This window comes from Semicossyphus pulcher, unplaced genomic scaffold (genome assembly GCF_022749685.1).
Source record: "Semicossyphus pulcher isolate SPU_LCO1_2020_fin unplaced genomic scaffold, fSemPul1.0.p SCAF_6, whole genome shotgun sequence".
Lineage (NCBI taxonomy): Eukaryota > Metazoa > Chordata > Actinopteri > Labriformes > Labridae > Semicossyphus > Semicossyphus pulcher.
In genome coordinates, this window is record NW_027211737.1 from 29,780,997 (window position 1) to 29,802,676 (window position 21,680).

The 21,680-nt window shown below is 40.4% G+C and overlaps 1 protein-coding gene across 1 annotated transcript in view; it reads left to right on the forward strand.

Annotated features, from left to right (window-relative positions):
* The window catches only part of slc39a14 (solute carrier family 39 member 14), a 31,765-nt gene extending 12,786 nt beyond the window's left edge, over positions 1 to 18,979 (forward strand). The window contains exons 3-9 of the mRNA XM_069683690.1: positions 2,672 to 2,840; positions 7,463 to 7,632; positions 9,849 to 9,971; positions 14,987 to 15,166; positions 16,035 to 16,266; positions 16,422 to 16,606; positions 16,689 to 18,979. Of these exons, the coding sequence (XP_069539791.1) occupies positions 2,672 to 2,840; positions 7,463 to 7,632; positions 9,849 to 9,971; positions 14,987 to 15,166; positions 16,035 to 16,266; positions 16,422 to 16,606; positions 16,689 to 16,841 (1,212 nt within the window). The 3' untranslated portion in view covers positions 16,842 to 18,979. The remainder of the gene's footprint in view (positions 1 to 2,671; positions 2,841 to 7,462; positions 7,633 to 9,848; positions 9,972 to 14,986; positions 15,167 to 16,034; positions 16,267 to 16,421; positions 16,607 to 16,688) is intronic.
* Positions 18,980 to 21,680: the final 2,701 nt, after the last annotated feature.

Sequence of the window (21,680 nt, forward strand, 5' to 3'; positions counted from 1 at the left end):
TATCATTTATCATTGTGTTTAGAGCTGTAAGAGCAAATAGGGTCAACTCAGCTAATGATCAAGCTATTGGTTAACTATTATATGGCTTTTTCCCGTTATTAGATATGATATGATATGGCTATTGTCTTTATTAGGTATGATATGGCTTTTTCCCGTTATTAGATATGATATGGCTTTTTCCCGTTATTAGATATGATATGATATGGCTATTGTCTTTATTAGGTATGATATGACTTTTCCCGTTATTAGATATGATATGATATGGCTATTGTCTTTATTAGATCTAATATGGCTTTTGCATTTATTAGATATGATATGGCTTTTGCCTTTATTAGATCTAATATGGCTTTTGCATCTATTAGATATGATATGGCTTTTGCCCTTATTCCGTAGGACAGCTGAAGAGAGACAGGAAATGTGGGGAGTAGAGAGTGGGGGATGAGGGGCACCAAATGACTGGCAGACTGAGAGTCGAACCTGCGATCAGCACGTTGAGGACTGTGGCCTCTGTACATGGGAAGCCTGCTGTACCTACTGAGCTAAACCAGCGCCCCAATCAGACCACTTTCTAAGGCACAAGTCTGTGACCAATTGACTTGAATATTTTCACATGTTATATGGCTTAAACTTCCTCCACTTATTCTGCATGAGAAATCACAAACATATTGTTAAGAGCTGCTCTACGCTGATTGTCATGTACCATTGCTGTGTAGCCAGGCGGATGTTAACCAGATTATGATTGGCCTCTCCTCCACGTCAAATATCCAGAGGCTGTAAAGTGTTTGATAAGATGAAAAAGATTACCTCTGGAGGGTAAATCCAGCTTTACTCATGTCTGGAAGAAACAGGAGCCACTGTTGCCAGATAGCTGAAATACTTAGCATACTTCCCATGCTTTGTGTCCTGGATGATTGACTCACTTGCTGATCTGCCTTTGCCACTTCTGGGAAATTGAATAGAAAAAGAGGCTAGCAAAGGTTAGATGTTGTAATGCAGCATGGTGCTAACCGTCTTTACCTGCATGAATGAAAGTAGAAACAGGAAGCGTCTGTCTTTTGTGTTGTTTGTGACTCAGAGATCAGTAAAGCTACAGCCTTTGGTCTTTAACTGTTACTGCACTCCCTAGTTAATGGAGCACAGGCAGTGTGTTCAGTAACGTGTCTCCTGCATGTTGTTAAACACCTTTCAGAGACAGGTATTCACCACCGAACACGTTGCTTTCCAATGTTGTCCACAATGTAAAGAATGAGATTAGTTTTTAAAGTCAACATTTCCTGCTCTTGTGATGGACTTGAATTTAGGGTTAATTTAACTTGATTAATCAATTAGTCAAAAATGAGTCAAACTGATAAATAGGTTATCAAAATATTTGATTAATTTAATAGTTGGCATCTAATTGATTAATCACTGTAGCTGTACTTAAGTATTTGTTGGGCTATAGGATTCTGGCACTTGATTTATGTGCTGAATCACTCTTAGAAGCTCTCCTTGTGTCTGACACAGCTTCACTTTTTGTCCTCGGAGATTAAATTCCGACTTGCTTCTGTGTCCTGTTATAGAAGTGAAATATTTCCCATAGATACAGTTTCTCTTGAGTTTTCAATGTGACTTTTGTGGTTTGATATCTCAGATGGATTGATTTCAGAAGCTGACATCACTGTGCGTCTCCTTTCGTCCTTTAAACGGCTGTCGGCATCCTCTCCTGTATTTGTTTAGTTCTTCATCGTCATCATCATTCATACAACAGTTAGCTCCAACCAAGTGATCTGAGTGGATAAGAGGCTTTCCAGTAGTGGCGATATAGAGCACAACATCACTGGGACTTTTCACTCTGTGTATCACTCCGCCTCAGCCATGTGTCCTAAATACAAAGTAGCTGATTTGTGTAGACACGGAGTGCAGGAGAATGTTTGGGTTGCTTGGCAACAAAAGTCTGGTCTCACCTAAATTGTGGGACTATTTAAGTCGGTGGAGCAAAAACAATCTGTTGTGAATTATTACTGGGTTGTACAGGCACGGCAAAGAGGACATTTACTCTTGTTTTATTGCAAACAACATTTCTCCGTACTTCCAAATAAAATATTCTCATTTAGGTCTTCTATTAGCAGAAAATGACCAAAAGGTACAAAAAATATGTTTTTCAGAGCTTAAATAATGCAAAGAAAATGAGTTCATGCTCATCTTTAAACAACAGAATACTCATGTTTTAACTTAGGAAGTGTTCAGAAATCAATATTTGGAGGAATAACCTGGTTTTTAATTACAGCTCTCATGCATCTTGGCATGCTGTTGGGTGACGTTAGGCCACAAAAATTCAAGCAGCTCAGCGTTTTTCGATCCATCTGGATCAGATCTGGATTGGGCTGGCCATGACATGTAGAAAGAGATGATGATTTAAGTAACATTTGGAGTGGTCTCTATTGTTTTTCTGGATCTGTTTAAAAAACAATAACATTTAAAGAATTTGTGTTAAATCAATTCTCAGATATATTCTCTGATTGAAGCTTCGGTGTATTTACAACTTAGCTTATTTTCTACTTGCTCAAAGCTAAATTACAAACAAATGTGACCCCGTGACCTGTCACTAAATACATCCAGGCTAATTCAGTTGTTTAATAGTAACTTCTTTGTTCCAACTCACTGATGGGTTTCCTTGTTTTCATTCATCCAGTGCTTGCCTGCAGACACGCTGTCTATGTACAGCATCAGCGAGCAGTCGCGGCTGGATGGGCAGGGCCTTCAGGAGCTGTGTCCCACCATGCTGCAGCAGCTGGACGCTGGAACCTGCAGGGCGCATAAAGAGGAGGAGCTGGCCTACCCCCGGCCCACAGACGCTGAAGGTGAGCACTGACTTGTTGCTGGTAATTCAACGCTGAAGTTTTAGAATATTTTCAATTTCTTAATGTCAACAAATCCAATGAAAAGCCTGAAACAAAAAATCCAGTCCTTTGAAAATGTTTTGTCTAGCCCAAAAGTGCCACATCATTACATTTGACAAGATATTTTGTCAAGGCACTGAATTAAATTATGTCTTAATCCCACATACACTGTCTGCTGCCATAAATATCCTCTAGTTCAACGAATCTGCAGCTAATAATAGCTCCCAACAAACGTGGGATTTACTATTCCTTGAAAACGTTTGCTGAAGCAAGCAGTTTCATAAACTCATTCCCTTTTCTTATAAATGAGTGCATTTCTGACTCATTTAAAAGATGCATGTCTTGTGTAAGAGCTGATGGGCTGAGGTTTTGAGTAATCCATATTTGAAAAAATGTTTGGTTTTAGTCTTTTTATGGGATTTGAAAAATGACTATCTTATTTTTAATCTTATTTTTTAACTGTGCCTGTATTATATGAATTGTACAGAAGATGACTGTGAAGTGTTGGTGTCTGTTGGTCAAACTTTGCTGTTTCGGTTAATCTTTTCAAAACTTCTTTATGAGTCAGTTGTACATTTAACTTCTTCCTCTTCCAGAGGACATCATAGTTCCTGTCAATGGCTCATTCCTTAAGTACTTCTTTTCTGCTGCTATCTAATTTTTACAACCTTATTTTCAGTTGAAATATAATCAGTGAGAACCTAAAGCTATGAGACCTTAAAAACACATTTCTCTGTCAGATCTGAGCTCTAAATGTGTGTGATTTGTTGCCTAGAGATGGTGATATCATGATGTTCCCGTAGGAGATGAAAGCCAAAATAAACACGCACAGTTAGCCAAGGCTCAGATTGCATTTCTCAGTTTGGCTTAAAGACCAATTCATCCTTCAGACTCTAAAAGCCTGCCTCAATGAGCATGCCCGGTATGTAGCAGAGAGCTCATCCAGGTACAGTCAAACAGAAAAGCATCCCAGCTACAAACTGCTCTTCTTTTCTCTGCAGTGTTGCTCCATACAGACTGCTGTCTGTACACACCCTCTTAGATGTCATTTTTGTGTCTGCATCCGACCTGAAATTCTTCAGAGTTGTTGAGGGCAGCGAAGGCTGTTGTAAAACACCCTTTTAAGTATTTTGAGTTTGGTATAAAAACCTCGCTAATGACAGAGTTGGAGAATTCGGTCAACATGTGGGTTGATCTTCCCTTAAGGCTGCAGCAGAGCTGTTGTTGGAAAGCAGCAATGTTTCAGGATTGATTATAGTACTTCATAACAGCCCTCAGTCTGACTGAACTTCAAATTCTTTTGAAACTAATTACATTTTTGCAAGGTGGTGCAATAGTTAGTACCGTGGCCTCCAGCAAGTATGTCCTTTGTTGGAATCCATGTTTTCCCAATGTTTGTGTGGGTTTCCTCCAGTTGCTCTGGTTTCACCGGACCTCAGAAAACATTGCTCTCCTGTCAAGGCATGTCCTTACAACTGGAAGTGCACAGTGACCCCTTGCTCACCGCCTCTAATACTGGATGTGATAATTTTCCCAACCTTAACTTGCTGAGGTAGCTCACAAATTTCAGCTCTTACTTTTAACCCGCTTTAATGCATCCTTGGCAGGTAGAGAAGAAAAGTTTTATAGGCTCTGTGCTCTGGCTTTGGCTCCTACTCTCCACTGACAAATTTGTTAGCCTTTATCATCCGCTCGTATGCCCTCAGTTCACCTCAACCTTGCCGCTGTGCCTGTATGCAGCTTATTTTGGCTTGAGAGGCGTTTTCCTGTGCCGAGGCTGTGGATATCTGCCAGCTGCAGGGAGATAGATGCTATAAAAGTTCAGTTCCGCTGCAGACTTATCTATTGTTTTTATCTAAATGTAATGCTTTTGCAGCTTTTAGAGCAGACATGCCATCAAAATACATGTCTGGTCGTGTTAAAGACAGACCTGTCCTCCACTTTTCAACTGTTTTAAGTTTGTTTACACTGAGTTAGTAAAACTTCTCTTAAATATACTCTGTTTACTCTTTGAACTTGATGCAAGTAACAAATAGCTTTTGGCCAGTTGTGAACTTTCTGCACAGCTCTGCTTCCCTGGAGAAGTTCCATTTAGAAAAACAGAAGTACTTCCTGGAATCACATTGCGCTACTTTGATGTGCCAGGGATACATAAAGACATAAAAATCACAAGATGACTCAAAGGCAAATAGGCAAATGGTCTAACAAGACCGTGCTGTGACAAAAAGGTGTTTTAAATGTTTATAGGGAGACATTTTTTGGATTTTTCTAAGGTTTTATATTTTGGAAATAGTAGCTATTAAATGTGGTGATCCCCAAGGTTCAGTCGTAGGCCCTGGTTCATTTCTGTTTTTACATGCTGCCATGATCTTCTTATATTGGCAAATGTGGAATATATGTTTTCATAGCTGTCCATCTCTACTTCACCTTATGACCCAAGCATTTCTTGCCTGTTCTCCTAGAGGTTTAAGGACATAAGTCAACTCTTGCCTTCACCACCCGTCTTAATCATCTGTTTTTTGTTTCATTTCCCAGCACAGGGGGGTTATCTCACACAGAGTGGATCAAAAATGTGTTTGTGTTTAATATGTCTTTCCCATAACCTTCACAGGTGCTGCAGCCTCTGACAAAAATTGGCATACAAACCTTTAACTTATGTCCCACTATTTTTGTCTACAGGTGTCTGTAAATGTTCCAACCTTTGTCATTGTGTGTCCTCCTTTGATATGCCTGAGATTTCAGCCGTTAACTTCCTACATATCATTTGAATCACGGCCAGAAGATGTAAAACTCTCCAGTTTTTACCTTGGACAAAAGACAAGTGGATAAAAGCCAGAAAAATATACTTATATAGCAGAAAAGTTTTATTCTTCTACCTTTGCAGTTAATCATCTTTCAGTCACTTGGCAGAGTCCCAAATCATCTACTGCCTCAGAGTGTCCTCGTAACCTTCACATAACAAGATGCATGTAACCCAACAGAGCAGCTTTATAAAAGAAATAATGTCTGAGACAAAGATCTTAGTGAGAGCTGTTCCTGATTTCTAACATGATTGTAGGTAACAGCATTTAGCTTTGAATTGATTCAAGGTCATTTATTCATTTTTTAATTTCACACAACACAAGAAAAATATTTATACAACATTCCACATTAGGATAAAATTAAACATATAATTAAGCAATACAATTGGGGGGAATAAGCAAAGCTTTAAGGAGTTACTGGCTGCTGCCACCATCAGCATGCTTGTATTGTATTGAAAGAGGTTGTTTGTTGTTTTAACGCTCCATCTGATTTCACAGCTGAATTACCACGCATTAAGCACTGCACTTTGTCTTAATGTTCCACCTTTCCCTTCCTGTCACGCAAACCACCAGTGTGGGGCTTTTCTTTCCTGAGTGTGAGTGTGATCAATGCCTTCTCCCTCACTGGAGTCTTCATCGTGCCTCTCATGAAGACGCGCTACATGAAGTACGCGCTCATCTTTTTCATCGCTCTTGCAATTGGTACATTGTTCTCCACTGCCGTCCTGCAGCTCCTGCCAGAGGTTTGCCATCCATCCCAACACCATTTTGCCCTCACCTTTTTATCTATGCATCTTTTCACAACACACAAGCCTTCTTTTTTGCTTTTCACAAACACAAACACCTAAATCGTCCTTAGTTAACTGTAGCGCCGCATGGCTGTTTATAAAGGTCGTTAACCTTTGGCTCAGTGCTGCTGTCTGTCCTGTGGTCACATATATTTCCTCTCCTTCCTGCCTTTGTTTTCTCACTGTGGCTTTTACTGTGAAGGCTTTTTTGTTTTTTCTCTACACTGCATCAACGATCATCTGGTGGCATGACTGAATTTAGTTTTTGTGCCTGCACCTCTCTCAGAATTGAGATCTAGGCCAGCTCTGTGGTTTTCTTGAAGAAATCAGATCAGCTCTCTCTTCTGACACTGCAGCATGAAAGTGCAGGAAACACTATAAAGGTGGTTTAGCTGTTCGGTTTGGGATTCATACAGTTCAGTTCCTGTAAGACAATACACAATAATAGAGAAATGGAGCGCAGCATCCCTGTAACGTCCTTCACATCGAAATGTGACCCCTCGTTAGCAGAGCTCCTCCTGCTACTGTCGGGCTATTAAAAGTTCATTTGCCCCCTTTTGGGTCTGCAGTGGTAGCTAGTGTGCTCCCTGAGGCTAGGACAGTGAAACAGATGCACCTGAGTGGACCAGGACAAAGTTGATGTGGCTGGGTGTGGGTGTTATTGTACTTAATCCCTTCCTCTCTCTTTTCAAAGAAATGCATGGGGCTCACGGACCGCTTCTAAGGACAACAAACCATTCTCTTCTGTGCAAATGAACCGTGGTGTCACTTCTGTTGATCAATGAACAAATGAACCTTTTGTGTCTTTGAAATCTTTCTCTCAGGTGAATTTTTTCAATTCTCTTTGTTTCCAGGGAGTTAACTGGTTGGTTTTGTTGTCCCTTTCTTCACTGTGGTGATTAATCGATATAATCAGTTCCTAATTTAACTGCCTGTCTCTTTTCTTCCTCACCTCCCACCCCCGTCTGTCCTCCGCCTCCTCTCCGTCGATCAGTGTGGGGTTATGGGATCCTGTGTGTCACACTGATCTCTCTGTGTTCGCTGGTGGGGGCCAGCGTGGTGCCCTTCATGAGGAAAACCTTTTACAAGCGACTCCTGCTCTACTTCATAGCCCTGGCCATTGGCACGCTCTACTCCAACGCCCTGTTTCAGCTCATCCCAGAGGTAGTGTCGATGCTGCTGTGACTCACCTAGCTGCAGCTCCTTCACTGTGCCTCCTCAGTGCAGGGTTGCTAAGCACTCTCAAGAAAAATCATGAGGAGGAGTTGTTGTGTATGATATTGAGCTATAGGTTGTACGCTCAAATTGAAGTGAGCAAAAAGCATCTCCAACACAATTTACATCATTTAACAGCTACTCTGCTCAGCTCACATTAAATCAAGTTCAAAATCAGCATTAAATACAGCAAATTCATAATAAATATCCTTTATTTTGGAGATATCTGAGCTGCCCTTTAGAAAACAATAGGCTGTGTTTGTCAGTCTAAGATGAGAGTATGAAACAGTATGTATGTTATCTTTATTTGTAATAGAATATGCACTCACTGCCATTTTATTAGGTACAGCCGGCTAAAAGTGATGCAGTGTAATGCAAAAATCCTGCTTTATATCCACCGTGATGAAGGTTATAATGTTCAGGTTTATGTGATGCCAGTCTGTTTAAAGCAAAACAGTCCAACAGGAAGACTCATTAACACTCATTAACACTCATTAATATGGGGTTTAACACTGACGGCATTAGTTGTAGCTAGCTGCAGATAATTAACAGATAAGCATTTTGCAATTTAGAGAATGTTTCCAAAATTACATTGTGGAATGCTTTTGCTGTTATTTGACTAAACAGTTGGTTGATTAAAATCACACTTAATTAGGGCTGCATGATATTGGAAAAAGTGATATTGCAATAATGATATTTCTTTGTTCTGCAATACTTATTACTATATTAAAAATACAGGAAATGATGTGTTAAATTAACATACAATTAACGATCATACTTTTAATTAAGTCTATTTTCCTCTAAGAAAACACAACTCCCCTCCTACTTGTATCACTCCTGGCTCAGCGGCTCTGAAACACGCATGAAAAAGTCGAGAGTTCAGGAGGAGCGACACGTCTCTTTTTAAAATAAATAAAAAAACAGAATTGGGTGCTGCAGTTGCGTTGCATTACGGTATGTCATCTACCATTTACCGTGTTTATTTATATGTTCTAGCAGTGTGACCAGTTCGATGACGGTAACTTCCTGTCGGCATACAAAGCCTCACACCATGTGTGCGCTGCAGGTGTAGCCACTAAAGTAAACGTTCTGTGGCGTGTCTGCACCGTGAATAGCTCGTATATGTGGCCACAGCATTAACAAGAACCGGGTTGAGGTGCCGCTGATAACGGAAATATACACACTGAAAAGCTGGCGCACAAACTAAAAGCCTGCGTTGATCATCCCGCCGACATAATCTATGACAGCAGCAGCGTCACGTGCATGTTTACAGGCAGGTGACACACAGACTCTGCTGCACGGCAGTCAGTTCACTCTGTGTGCTCATGAAGGGCTGCACTGATGTGAATTTTGTTGTAGATTCGTGATGGAAAATGGACCAAGCAACAATAAAGTAGCAGCTTGAGGTGTTACAGTTTATTTGCCTCACAATCGCACGTCCTGCCATGTGACTATTGCACATCATAACTGCGATTGTTAAACGATATATCGTGCAGCCCTAGCCTCCATGATTAAAGGTAGAAATGTGAATAGTCCAAAAGTAGACTGTGCAATGTTTTATTAGTTTTTCACCCTCATTAATTAGTTCTGGTTTCTCATTTATATCAAGTTTATGAAGTGAGGTTTAGTTGTAGTCAGGTTTGCTTCATGCCAGCACACTCACAGAAGTCAGAGTGGTGTATCCCACAATGGGAGCATTTGTCTGTCTAGACATGTAATGTCTGTAATTCATTGCGTCAATTCAGGTGGGATGAATAGTAACAAAATAAACATGAATGTGTCTTAAAACTGAAGGGGTTCGTTTTAAGTTGAAGTTGAAGGGCAGGCATTCAGCAGGCTGAGGTTTTCAACAGAGATAATATTGCTTTTTGATCAGCAGCTGACCATGAACGCAAATATAAACAAAGCAAAATGTTATGACACCCTTGTCTTTAGACAGCTGACTGCACAGCCTCGACCTACTTAGAGTTCAAAACAAGCCATTCACAAAGCACTAACTGTTCGCACTCACAACCTGCTAAATCACGACTGTTGCATTAGACAGTGATTTTAAATAACACCTCATTTCAAATACATGCACAAAGAGTTATGTTAAGGATTAATGATTTAATTATAACAACTATGTATATTGATCACAAGCTAATATATCTTCTTTCCTGTGTTAGGCCTTTGGTTTTGACCCCATGGTGGATTTCTACATGTCCAAGTCTGCTGTGGTGTTTGGAGGATTTTACCTCTTCTTCTTCACCGAAAAAGTCCTCCGAGTGCTCCTCAAACAGAAAGACAGGGTGAGTACACTGATGTGACAGAGAATGTTCTATTAGATACAGATAAAAAGGCAAATTACAATGGAATAAACAAGCATAATATGTAGCAGCAAAATGTGTCAACTTTACAAAGGTTCTAGCCTGGGAACGAGATGAATCTGCAAGCTCATGTTTTATTTGTGCTGGCAGATACATCTGGACCCCCTCCAGATCAGAGAGATTTCCATCTGACCTGATTCTGCTCAGGCCAATCACACAAGTTTTTCTAATTCGGGGGTTGCATTTAAGCGGGTTTAATGGCTGCAAATAATGTGGAATGTTTTGAAGTAGCTATGCCGTCATTATCTAATTAATCTGTTAACACCCCTTGGAAATTAAACATGAACGGGCAGGCTACAAAGGTTCCAGAATGATCTTATACCTAAAATGAATATGCTTAAGTCACTCATCTTTATTGCCATGGACAAAAGTCTTGAAAATGATGGCAACATTAAAATAGTTGAATATAAATCTACGTTAAAGTCTCAACAAACTTTATTCATTGCAGGATTAAGCAGCTTGCGTTCAAGGACAACACACAAAAACACAACCCAGTATGACGAGCATAAAACCAAGAATGCAAAGCAAAACAAATCTTTGCTCTCTCTCTTTGCTCTCTTCTTTTTTCTTTAATTAATGAAAACAAATCACACTTTAAACATCAAAGTTTGACTCATCATAGGACAGTTTAGGAAGTCTGTTTTTAATTTTGCAGAGAGGAGTAATTCTGTTCAAATCAATTTGAAGATGTCGCTAAGAATATTTTGAATTTTGCAATTATACAAGTATATAATAAACAGTATGAGTCACATGAAAAGAAGAAACTGAGGTCTGTTTTTGCATGAAGTCTGACAAAACTCTATTATTATTATTATTATATTTAACGGTGTAACTCATGTAACCAACATCTGCTTGGAAATTTGAGCAGCATGGTTTTCTCCCCGAGTTGCTCCTGTGTTTTTTCTACACTCATTCATCCTCCATTACTTCTTCACGCTGGTTGTCAGGATGCTAAACATTTACTTGCATCATGACGCACAATTTAATAGCTTGATCTTGTTTTATTTGTTTTATCAGTAGCAGGTTTAGCCAGTCTGACAAATGTATGAATAGTGGGACTGGAGGCACTTGTTGTAAACTGTGAACTTGAACCACAAGTGTCAGTGCACTCCCTGTCCTGAAAGTCAACTGAAAGTTTGTCACGCCCAAGTTCTTAAGCTTTGTCGAACAATGTATCCGTAGGGTTTTGTGCACTTTACTCATGGCTCATTGTGAATAGAACAAAACCAGTTTACTCTGCTGCAGGGAGACAAGTCCAGGATGCAGTCTTTTCTTTTCTTTTCTTTTCTTTGTTTGTAAATATATATATTTTTTTAGAAACAAGAACTGAATGCACATCATGCAATTGTGGACCAAGGTTAAATTAATAAATGCTGAATTGTCCAAGTCAGTTACCAGGTAGATTTACTTGATTATCTGTTTCCACAAACCTGGGATATCATTTTTTGACTTTTGTTTGGACGAGTAATTTTTTTGTTATTTTATTTTTTACATTAATTTAAAGTTAATTAAGGATAGTTAAAATGATAATCACCTGCAACCATAACCACCTGATCATATAATTTAAAGACATAATCTCAAAGATTTTCATGTAAATAAATGCCTGTCTCTATGGATCACCGAATGAGGTAACACAATGGTGACTGAGCCGATGGCCCACTGATGAAAGCTTTTGCATTTGCAGTATATAGTGTTTTTACAGACTGAATGCCTGTGGCGACATTACTGGAAAAAATCACAAGCAGCACCCAGTTAGTGACAGCAGTGGTTGGCCTGTCAGAGAGGGTAGGCGGAGCTAAGCGGCTGTTTTTCCGCTCTCTGCAAGTGTTGCGTGTAAACAGTAATCTACTATGGCTGAACAAACAAAGAAAAGATGGATGACTACAGATACAACTTCAACAAGAAGTGAAAATCCAAAGAAAAAGAAACAAATTCGACGCTCAGATGAAGCAAACAGTCAAAGTGACCGTCAGCCAGGAAAATCAAGAGTTACATGCGTTACAAAGGGAGTCAACGGTGGACGTCTGCTTAATATAGGAAGCGTGCTCCTACAATTACCGTTAATCGCCATTAGAGGCGCCAAAGAGAACTGAAATATTCGAGACTGAATCTTTAACTTATGATCCCAAATTTAGCGAGATCAATGGATAATGGAAATATGTTTTATCTGAAACTATAAATATCCAACTCATTTAACATTAAAGCTCATCTTGTAATAAGATAATCCTAATAAGAAGGATGTTCGTTTTAGTTTCTCTTTTGCCCTTCTGACGGACAGCTAGATTTATTCTCCTCGTCCCCTTATGTGAAGTATTGAATTCATGTCTATGTTGTGATGTGGTTCGTTAGCATTTCTTCCTATATTTTGTATTTTTAAGTTCCCCATTCAGGATTGACTGTTAACTGTTCCAGTGTGGCTCTGTGTGGCATTTGGCCACCTGGCAGCCGAGCCTTGGCTGCGTATTTGTGTGAGCGCAGCAGCAGTGTGTCTGGCACTTGTTCTAAGAGTTTCCACTGCTGAAATAAGACCTATGTGTCACTTTGTTGAATGGACGTCACTGTTCCAACTAGCAGATTTAACACTTATTTAACACCTTAAAAAAACCTTTATTGGAATTATAAGCTGCACATACAGCTTTTCAGTGCTGCTGATTTCATTCTCAAAAAGCCTCCGGAAATGCCAGAGGGGGTGATTGAGAGACAGTTGCTCCACCTTGTGGTTATGGTGCTATGAGCCATATGGTGGAGCCAACCTACTTTACAGCTCACACTCAGCCGTGTTGATCCTATTACAAAAGCTCTCTGACCTGGATTGACCTGCAGTGCTGCCTTCAGGTGTTTCTTTTTGCTGCTAAACGAGCCCACGAATAACTCCAAATCTCTCACTGTAAAATCATTCTCAAATAAGAGGAGGAGAGGTGTTATTCTGTCGTGCTGCATGGAGAGGAGAAACAGGACTTTAGAGATACTGCCCTTCTAAGCTCATAATCTCCCAGTTTGTGTCAGGAGCTCAGCGTTGGAGTAAAAGCTGCCTGAGAGGCTGTGCTCAGGGCGACATAATCCTTCAGGAGGGGAATCGTGACATGACGTGGCATTTCACCTGCTCTCTGTAGCTCTGATTGAAACATTTAATGAGAGAACGCTTTGATTGGTTAGGTTGACACACATATTCTTTAACTTTAGTGTTAATGCAGACGTTTATGCGGTAGTGGGTAAGAATTGGGATAAGTAGTGTCCATCCTCTTCTCTCTAAATTCAGTCAAAGTCTGACCCTGAGAGAAAAAACAAAACTCAAAACAAGCAGATAAAACTTTATTACTCAGACATCAGTCTGTATTAAATCTCTTTGGTTGACTATTTTATACTTGACTCAAACTTACAATTGTGTTTTAGTGTGTGTTTTTTTAGATTTATTATGATGTTTTCTACAGTTTGTGTCAAGGACTTTATGTCCAGAGCACTGGACCAAACAAAGATTCCTTTGCGTAACAACATATCTGAATAACTTTTAAAGCTGTTTTTCATGCAAGTAAACGCCCGCACTGCACTGTCTAATTTGCAGGAATGTTTTTTTTTACTAGGGCTGTGACGGTACTGAATTTTTCTGGTCGCAGACAAACACTTTGCAGTTTGGCGGGTAACCGCCGCCTCAACACGCTGCCGGAGTGTGTTTTGTGATTTTCACTACAGCGCTTTCCCCACACGGTGACAGGCTTGTTGTTTTCGTAGCAGCTAAACTAGCATGTCATGACACTGCACACGAGCTCGTCTGCGCTGATTAGCGCAGAGGGTGGAAACAGCGGTGCTCTGACATCCCCCTTTCCCACCTAACTTTAGCGCGTTGACGTGGGTTTTTCGGACCCGGGAAGACCTGCTAATAGATGCCGATGCCGATGTCTCTGTTCCCATTGCCAGTGAAGTATCCTCCTGTCGGTCTCTTTTCTGCTGCGTCACCGCCTGACGTCACAAACGCGCCTGAAACAGGGTTAGTAAACAGTGAAGATGTTACGGTGGTTAGGTCTTTATTGTATCTATTACTCATTCAGTCTGTTTATCAAACTTGGCACAGACAAATTTGGAGCAATGTTCGAGCACTGCTCGGACGGAGACGGCTGGACTTTGTAACTGAGATGACGAGGAGTCGCAGAAAGTTACTGACGGAGCAAAGCATCGCGCCGGAGAGGGATCAGAGAGTAGCGTGTCAACACAGCTTTTGTGTTCCCATCAATGCCAATCGGAGCCGAGGAGATAATTACCCGGGTCTACTGCAGAGTCACTTGACCCGGGTCTGAGTTTACAATCAGCATGATTGTAACGTGACTGTAACGGCTTTAGCCACGTTTCTTTTGCTGATTACTGTGATTTATAAAACATCTTTATTCACAATGTATCGTTCTCTATAGAAAGATGAGGTGCTTCCCTGGGACACATGGATAAAGAGTTTACTGCGTCCCTTTAGTTTTTAACGCGCCAAAGGCACTGGACGCATACTGGGCAAAATCATAACGTCTATATTTAAAAATAAAAAAGCGACCATGACAGCCAGCCCGCAGTATTTCGGTCATGCGGTCTCCGTCACAGCCCTATTGTTTACTTGCATTTTTGATGAATCTTTCCTCTCCCACGCACCTGTCCCATAAAATAGATGTGCAAAGTTCTTCTCTACTAGGATGATTTTTCTACCTCATTGAGACAACAAAATTAAACCTGCAACTTTGTGTTATTGGCACATTTTTAGAGGAAACGGCCGCACTACAGGACAGAGGATGATTTACTGAAACACTGTGTATAAAAGTTAATTTCTTCTTTCTTCTTTACGCATTCATTTCCAAAAAATCAAGTTTATTTCATTTATTAAGAAGGAATTTTCCTCCAACAACAGATGTGTTCAAATCTGTCCGTTATTGATCATGTCTGTTTGTCTCTCTGTCTGTCAGGGCCACGGCCACGGTCACAGTCATTACCCCGGTCCAGATCATTACTCCACTACGGACGGGGATGTGGAGGCGGTGGAGAAGGAGAAGCTGCAGCAGAATGGAGCAGCCAGCGGTTTGGCTCTTGGCAAGGTGGATTTAGGGGAGGGAGAGCTCATGCTCAGTCCTGCACAGACGCCAGAGGTAAGGCAGGAGGGGGATGAAACATGGATGTGTTTAGTTGTTGTTGTATGATTGTTTATTTTTCATAGTGGAATTTTTTAAAGGTATAATAAGTAGGATTTTTCCTGCATTTTGTCAACAACACATTCAAACTAGGCCCCTCCTCCTGGGCTCTTCGTCACCAGATGCTCACTCTCACTCACTCGTGCAAGAACACGCCCACCCCGCCGAGCTAACACCAGCAGCATCACGGTTAACTTTGCGCTAGCATGCTAACCGCCGGTTAGCTTGTCTAACCCAATTTGAGGCACTTACCTGTCCAACAGAAAGAAGGCCAACTCTGCATCGCTCTTTCGCCTCGTCGCCGGTCTGAATGGGGCTCATTTGGGGCAGTTGCTAATTTCAACCGCTCCCACACTCACCTGTACGCTGTGATTGGCTCAGGGAACCACGACAGCACCGCTCCTGAAAACATCCCATGCAAAGCAAAACAACAGAATAGCTGCAGAGGGAAGGGTCTCACAAGGGTCTGCACACACACACACACTCACCAACACACAGAGGCCCATAAATGATGATTTATATTATATTTGTAAAAGTCTACATTTTATTTTGCTAGGCAAATCCTACTTATTATACCTTTTACATTTTATTTTATAAGCTTTATGATGTGCTATTGTAAAAGACAAGAAGATAATATTGCAGATTTTAAGACAATGCTGGGTCTTGACACCTCCTGGGTCGAAAAAGTAATTCATTGGACTAATAAGCAAAAAAAAAAATATTGAAAATATGATAGAAGATGAGAATATGATGATGCACCAAATAATTAATAAAAAAACATTATATGAACTTCAGATGTGGTCGTAACCTCTGGTCTCCCTTCTAGGACTCTCAGAGCCCGGACAGCGGGGGGCGCTCTGGCAGCGGTGCTGGCTGCTATTGGCTAAAGGGGACGGCTTACTCTGACATCGGCACGCTGGCCTGGATGATCACATTAAGCGACGGTCTGCACAACTTCATCGACGGCTTGGCCATCGGTGCCTCCTTCACTGCCTCCGTCTTCCAGGGCATCAGCACCTCTGTGGCCATCCTGTGTGAGGAGTTCCCCCACGAGCTCGGTGAGTTATTGATTTCAAATAATTACATTATCTTTATTTATTTTCCATCCAAATACAAACCACTTGAAACATCAGTGCTGGTCAGGAATCTGCAATCGAACATAGTGCACAGACAACTTCCTCTCATGTCGTTCTCCCTCTCTCTTTGTTATCAGGAGACTTTGTGATCCTGCTGAACGCTGGCATGAGCATACAGCAGGCTCTGTTCTTTAACTTCCTGTCCGCCTGTTGCTGTTACCTGGGCATGGGCTTCGGCATTTTGGCGGGCAACAGCTTCTCCCCGAACTGGATCTTTGCCCTGGCAGGAGGGATGTTCCTCTACATCGCTCTGGCGGACATGGTAGGTGTAACAAGTTCTCCACTTTCAACACATATATAAATTCTGCTGACAATGTAAACAACGTCTTTCCTGTGCTTCTCAGTTTCCAGAGATGAACGAGGTGAGTCGAGAAGAAGAGGATGCAGGCGGCAGCAGCTTCCTCCTCACCTTCGCCATCCAGAACGCCGGGCTGCTGACAGGCTTCGCCATCATGTTCTTCCTCACCACCTACTCTGGACAGATACAGCTGGTCTAGCAGCGCACTCCTCTGGATCAACACCAGCGCTGACCAACTGAAACTGAGACGTCAGCTGGTTTGAGTTAAACTGACCCCAAGAGGAGGGACGGAGGCAGACTCTCTTTGTCTTTATCTTCCTCTCATAGTCTCAGTTTTCAGGACTCTGGAGTTTGGCTGCTGTGCGGCAGGTACGCACACACTTCTATTGTACGCAGTTCCCAGATGCAGTAGATCCCAGGCAGAGGGTTAGCAGCCTTCTTTTTCAACATTTATCACCCATTTCCTGCTCAGTGACAGAAGCAGGAGTCATCCTACAAAGACGAGTTAAAGACATTCAAAATTGGAACACTAACTGACGTGCAATAGTCACTTAAATGTTTTTTTATTCTTCAGACTACTGCTCTTATTTCGTCTCCCGCGTCAGTGGATATCATTGAGCCTCAACTCTTAGATTCAGAGTATTTATGTCAGTAGTCCTCTAAGCGCTTCCTCAGGAGGTGGGAAAAGCACAATCAGGTAACAGCAGCTGTATTATTACCATCCTACAGTCTTTATTTTTCCTCTCCAGACTGTAACCCCCCCTCGTCCCTGTCTTTCATTTCACACCAAAAACAAACCTTACGGACCTGAGCTGGAATTTTAAATCAACATGAAACTGACCTCCAGTTGGACCATGTTGTCTGTGTGTCGATGTTGTATTTTTTATACATGATAAAAATGAAAAAACAATCCAACGTTTAAAGACCAAATATGGGCCGACCATTAAACACGGTGAAGGGCTACACAGTGGCGTTTGGAAGGGCACACTTTTCTTCTCCTCCGTACGGACGCGTCTACGTCCGCAGTATGCTGTTATAAATCCCCAAATGAAGCCTGAGCCAGACACTTCAGCGGTTTTATCCAGATAAGATGCAGCAACACCCAGCGTTCAACTAGTTTACCATCTGTGCCCTTTATTAATATTATATTGAATACACTTTTTTTTCTTTCTTTATACTCTCTGAAAAATGATGTTCCTGACACATCCCATGGACTATTTCTCTCCAAATGATCTGTATAGTACAGTAACAGTTTGAGCTGCATTATAGAAACACTTTACCTATCCATATTTATCTTGCATAGTGATGATGGAAGAATGAAGTGTGTACTATGTCTGGTTCTCTCTGAGTAACACTGTTTGGCCAAAATTAGTGGACACGGCTCTCTCATATCTGCACCTTAAGTCTGTTTTTCTGTAAAAGCCCCGTTTGTTCCTCTCAAACATTACTATGATATTTGAGTCAGTGCAGAGGTTAGCGCTGTCGCCTCACAGCTAGAAGATTCCTAGTTCAAATCCCTGTTCAGACGTAGGGCGCCTTTCTGTGTGGAGTTTGCATGTTCTCCCCGTGCATACATTGGTTCCTTTCGGGTGCTCTTTAGCTTCATTGGTGACTCTAAATTGCCCGTGGGTGAGAATGTGAGCGTGAAAGGTTCTCTGTCTCTATGTGTGATTGACTAGCCAGGTGTAACCCCGCCTCTCACCCAATGACAGCTGGGATAGGCTCCAGCCCCCGCTGCGTCCCTGAACAGATAGATATAATGGATGGATGTGTTAAGTTTTCACTTTCTCTGATCTGTTATGAAGAAAATATTGACTGATTAGCAGATAGCAGAAATAGCTGCAGCCTTCTTAATCTTGCTTGTATGCATCAACATACAATGATTTGCTATAATATGAAATACTGAGCTTCAAACTTTGCAGGAAGTAGTTTTCTGACATGACGACGCCCTTGTGCACAAAGCCAGGTCCATTCAGAAATGTTTTTTCCCAGTTCGGTGTGAAGGAACTTACCGTAGGCCACATTAGTGTTAGAACTCGCTGACTCTCGCTGAATGGAAAAGCCTGAAACCAGAAGACTGAGGGGCTTTTATTGCAGCAGATGAATGCGGATGGTTTTGGGATATTATGTTCGATGAGTGCGATTTTGGTTTGGTTGTCCACATAATTTTGGCCGTGTAGTGTAATTTACATCTGAGAGAAACCAGTGAAAACGGTTTAAGATCTGTAATGTTTATTTTAGCCTTCAGGGGACCAGCTTGTTGTTTGTCTTTGTTAAAGAGTGAAAAAACATCCTTTCTGCTGTGCGTGCACCTCAAATCAGTGCACATCTACATTAATCAATCTGTCACAAGCTTAAAGTTGTAATCTCGAAGATCTCAGTTTCGTTCTCTTTGGCGGCACTTATGGCGATAAACGGTAATTACAGGAGCACACTTCCCAGATATCCAGACAGTGCTGCATGTGTGACGTCCACGGTTGGCTCCGGTTGTAACTCTTGATTTTCCTGGCTGACGGTCGCTTTCCTTTTCAGACTGTTTGCTTCATCTGAGTGTCGAGTTTGTTTCTTTTTCTTTGGATTTTCACTTCTTGTTGAAGTTGTATCTGTAGTCATCCATCTTTTCTTTGTTTGTTCAGCCATAGTAGATTTCTGTTTACTCGCAACACTTGCAGAGAGCGGAAAAGCAGCTGCTTACGTGAAAATCTTCGAGATTATATCTTTAAAAGATTCCACATTGAAAAGTGATCGTTTACCCAAACCTCCATAAATTTCTCTTGATTTAAAATGATCATAGAATAGACCTGTAGTTTATTATTTATAAGAGATAGAAACTGGAAGCCATGATTGGTTTGTTTAGACCGAAATGAAAGTTTGTGTTGATCCTCGATGGAGAAGGAAGCCATTAATCTGAGTACCTTGAGGTATATTATTCCTGCTGCTTCAGATGTATGAAGAATGGGAGATTATTTATTGTTGTTTGAGCCATAAAATATTTATTTTATGCTTCACACCAAGAAACAGTGTTGAGTTTACCCTAACATTGAAAGCCATGAAAGTAGACAAGATTTCAGTCTTTTTGTATGTCTTTGTTTTAGTGTTTAGTTTGGGGCATCCGCCAGAATATATTATATATCTTTATAACATCTCATATATTTACTGTAAACCAGAGCATATTCATACAAGAATACAGATTTTTATATGTCTGTTATGGTAGTCTAAACCTTATTCTGTCAATGTCAGACACAAATCAGTAAATGGGAGGATAAGAGACACGATAAGACACAAGTGTCTCTTTTCCAACATCAATCAACCAACCAGTGACAGACTATCTGCAGATTTTAACAACTTAAGGATGTGCTTTAAAACTGTTGATGCCTATTGTGAACAAAAACTGTACCTAATGTGATGGGAATCCTCATCAGCCCTCTCTGTGTGTCATCCGAGTCCTGACTCTTTTTTTTATAAAACATCCTTTTCCAAGAAAATCGAGTGTCACGTGTCATCATTGAGTGATATTGTCTATGATGTCTACTGGTTATTCCAAAAACTGTGAAATGAACTGCTCTGCTCTCCCTGTACTCCTGTTGAATCAAAACTTTAATCAATATCCAGGTATGATATTTTATGTTCCCTTTGAGGTGTAAAAGTTATCATACAGTTCAGCCAAGATGTCCACTTTCAAAAGCGAAATCCCCTTATTGAAGCAGATTTTGTTTGCTAAGATAAACTCCTTTTTTCTTGGGGAACACAATCGTACGAATGGTGAGGAAAAATTAACGGAAAGGTACCATGTTGTCAGTAACCGAGTTACAACTGATTAGCAGAAATATAATAGAAAGTAAAAGATATTCTTATTTTTCACCAGTAGGTTGTTCTGATTCAGTGTTTTTTTTCCATGAATGATAATGTAAAATAATTACCCTCCAACACTGGTACTGGGTCAAAACAACTCTTCTACTGGGTGGTGAAAACACCCCATTGCCTTAGATCAAGTTAAGCCAGTATTGCTTCCAGGGCGATATCTGTTAAACCTGGTGATAGTTAGTGTTTGTATAATTCCTATAAATGTCTTTTTTTGTCATTTTTCAACAGTAGTAGAATATATCAAAGCGCATTTACTGAAATGCTGAATTTTGACACTTAGCAGGAGTATTTCAATTTTTGTATACTTTATACTTCTACTCAAACAAATTTCAGAGCCAACTATTGCACTTTTTACTTCACTAAATGTACATCACATGTAATGTTACAGGTTACTTTCTAAAAAATAATATACATAATACATAATCTGTAGTACTCTACTCTATTCTAGCTACCCAGGAGTATACACAATACCTTAAATTGGCAGCAAATTGGTGACCCACATCTGCAAAATCCTCCTAAAAGTGTTTATTATTGATAAACACAGAACAATATAATATTTATTATTAATGCGAGTTATTCAACTGTGAAAGGACCCATTCTGGAAAATGAGTACTTGACTTTAAATATTTTTATCAGAATCAGAATTGGGGGTTATTGTCAAATAGATTTACACCAAAGACTGTATGGTTTACACATGCAATGAATTTGTCTTAAACATATGTAAACATAGAAATAGAATGAAATATTGGATGCAGAGTAAAGAACAGTACTCCTACTGTTATGAATCTCAAATGCAGTGAAATAAACAAAACATATATAAAAAAATATGTAATAGAAAATGTGTTCAATAAATATATTATGAGAGCTCTTTAGTTTGTACATGAATATGTAAGATGTTTCTAAGTTTACTGAATGAGACACAAAGACAAAGTGCATTTTACTCTATTTTTACACATTATTTAAGTAAAATGTTGTACTGTTTTATTTGTAATATATTATTTTTATACAGATGTATTTCTTATCAAACTTTAGTCTTAGTCACTGCTTTCCAATAACACCCTGGTGAAAAACGCTCTGGTGCCCACCAGGGGGCGGTAGACACAATTAAATGTAGTTTTACTGCACATGCGTCATTCTAAAATAACAAACATGTCACTTCCTGGTCCAACACAGG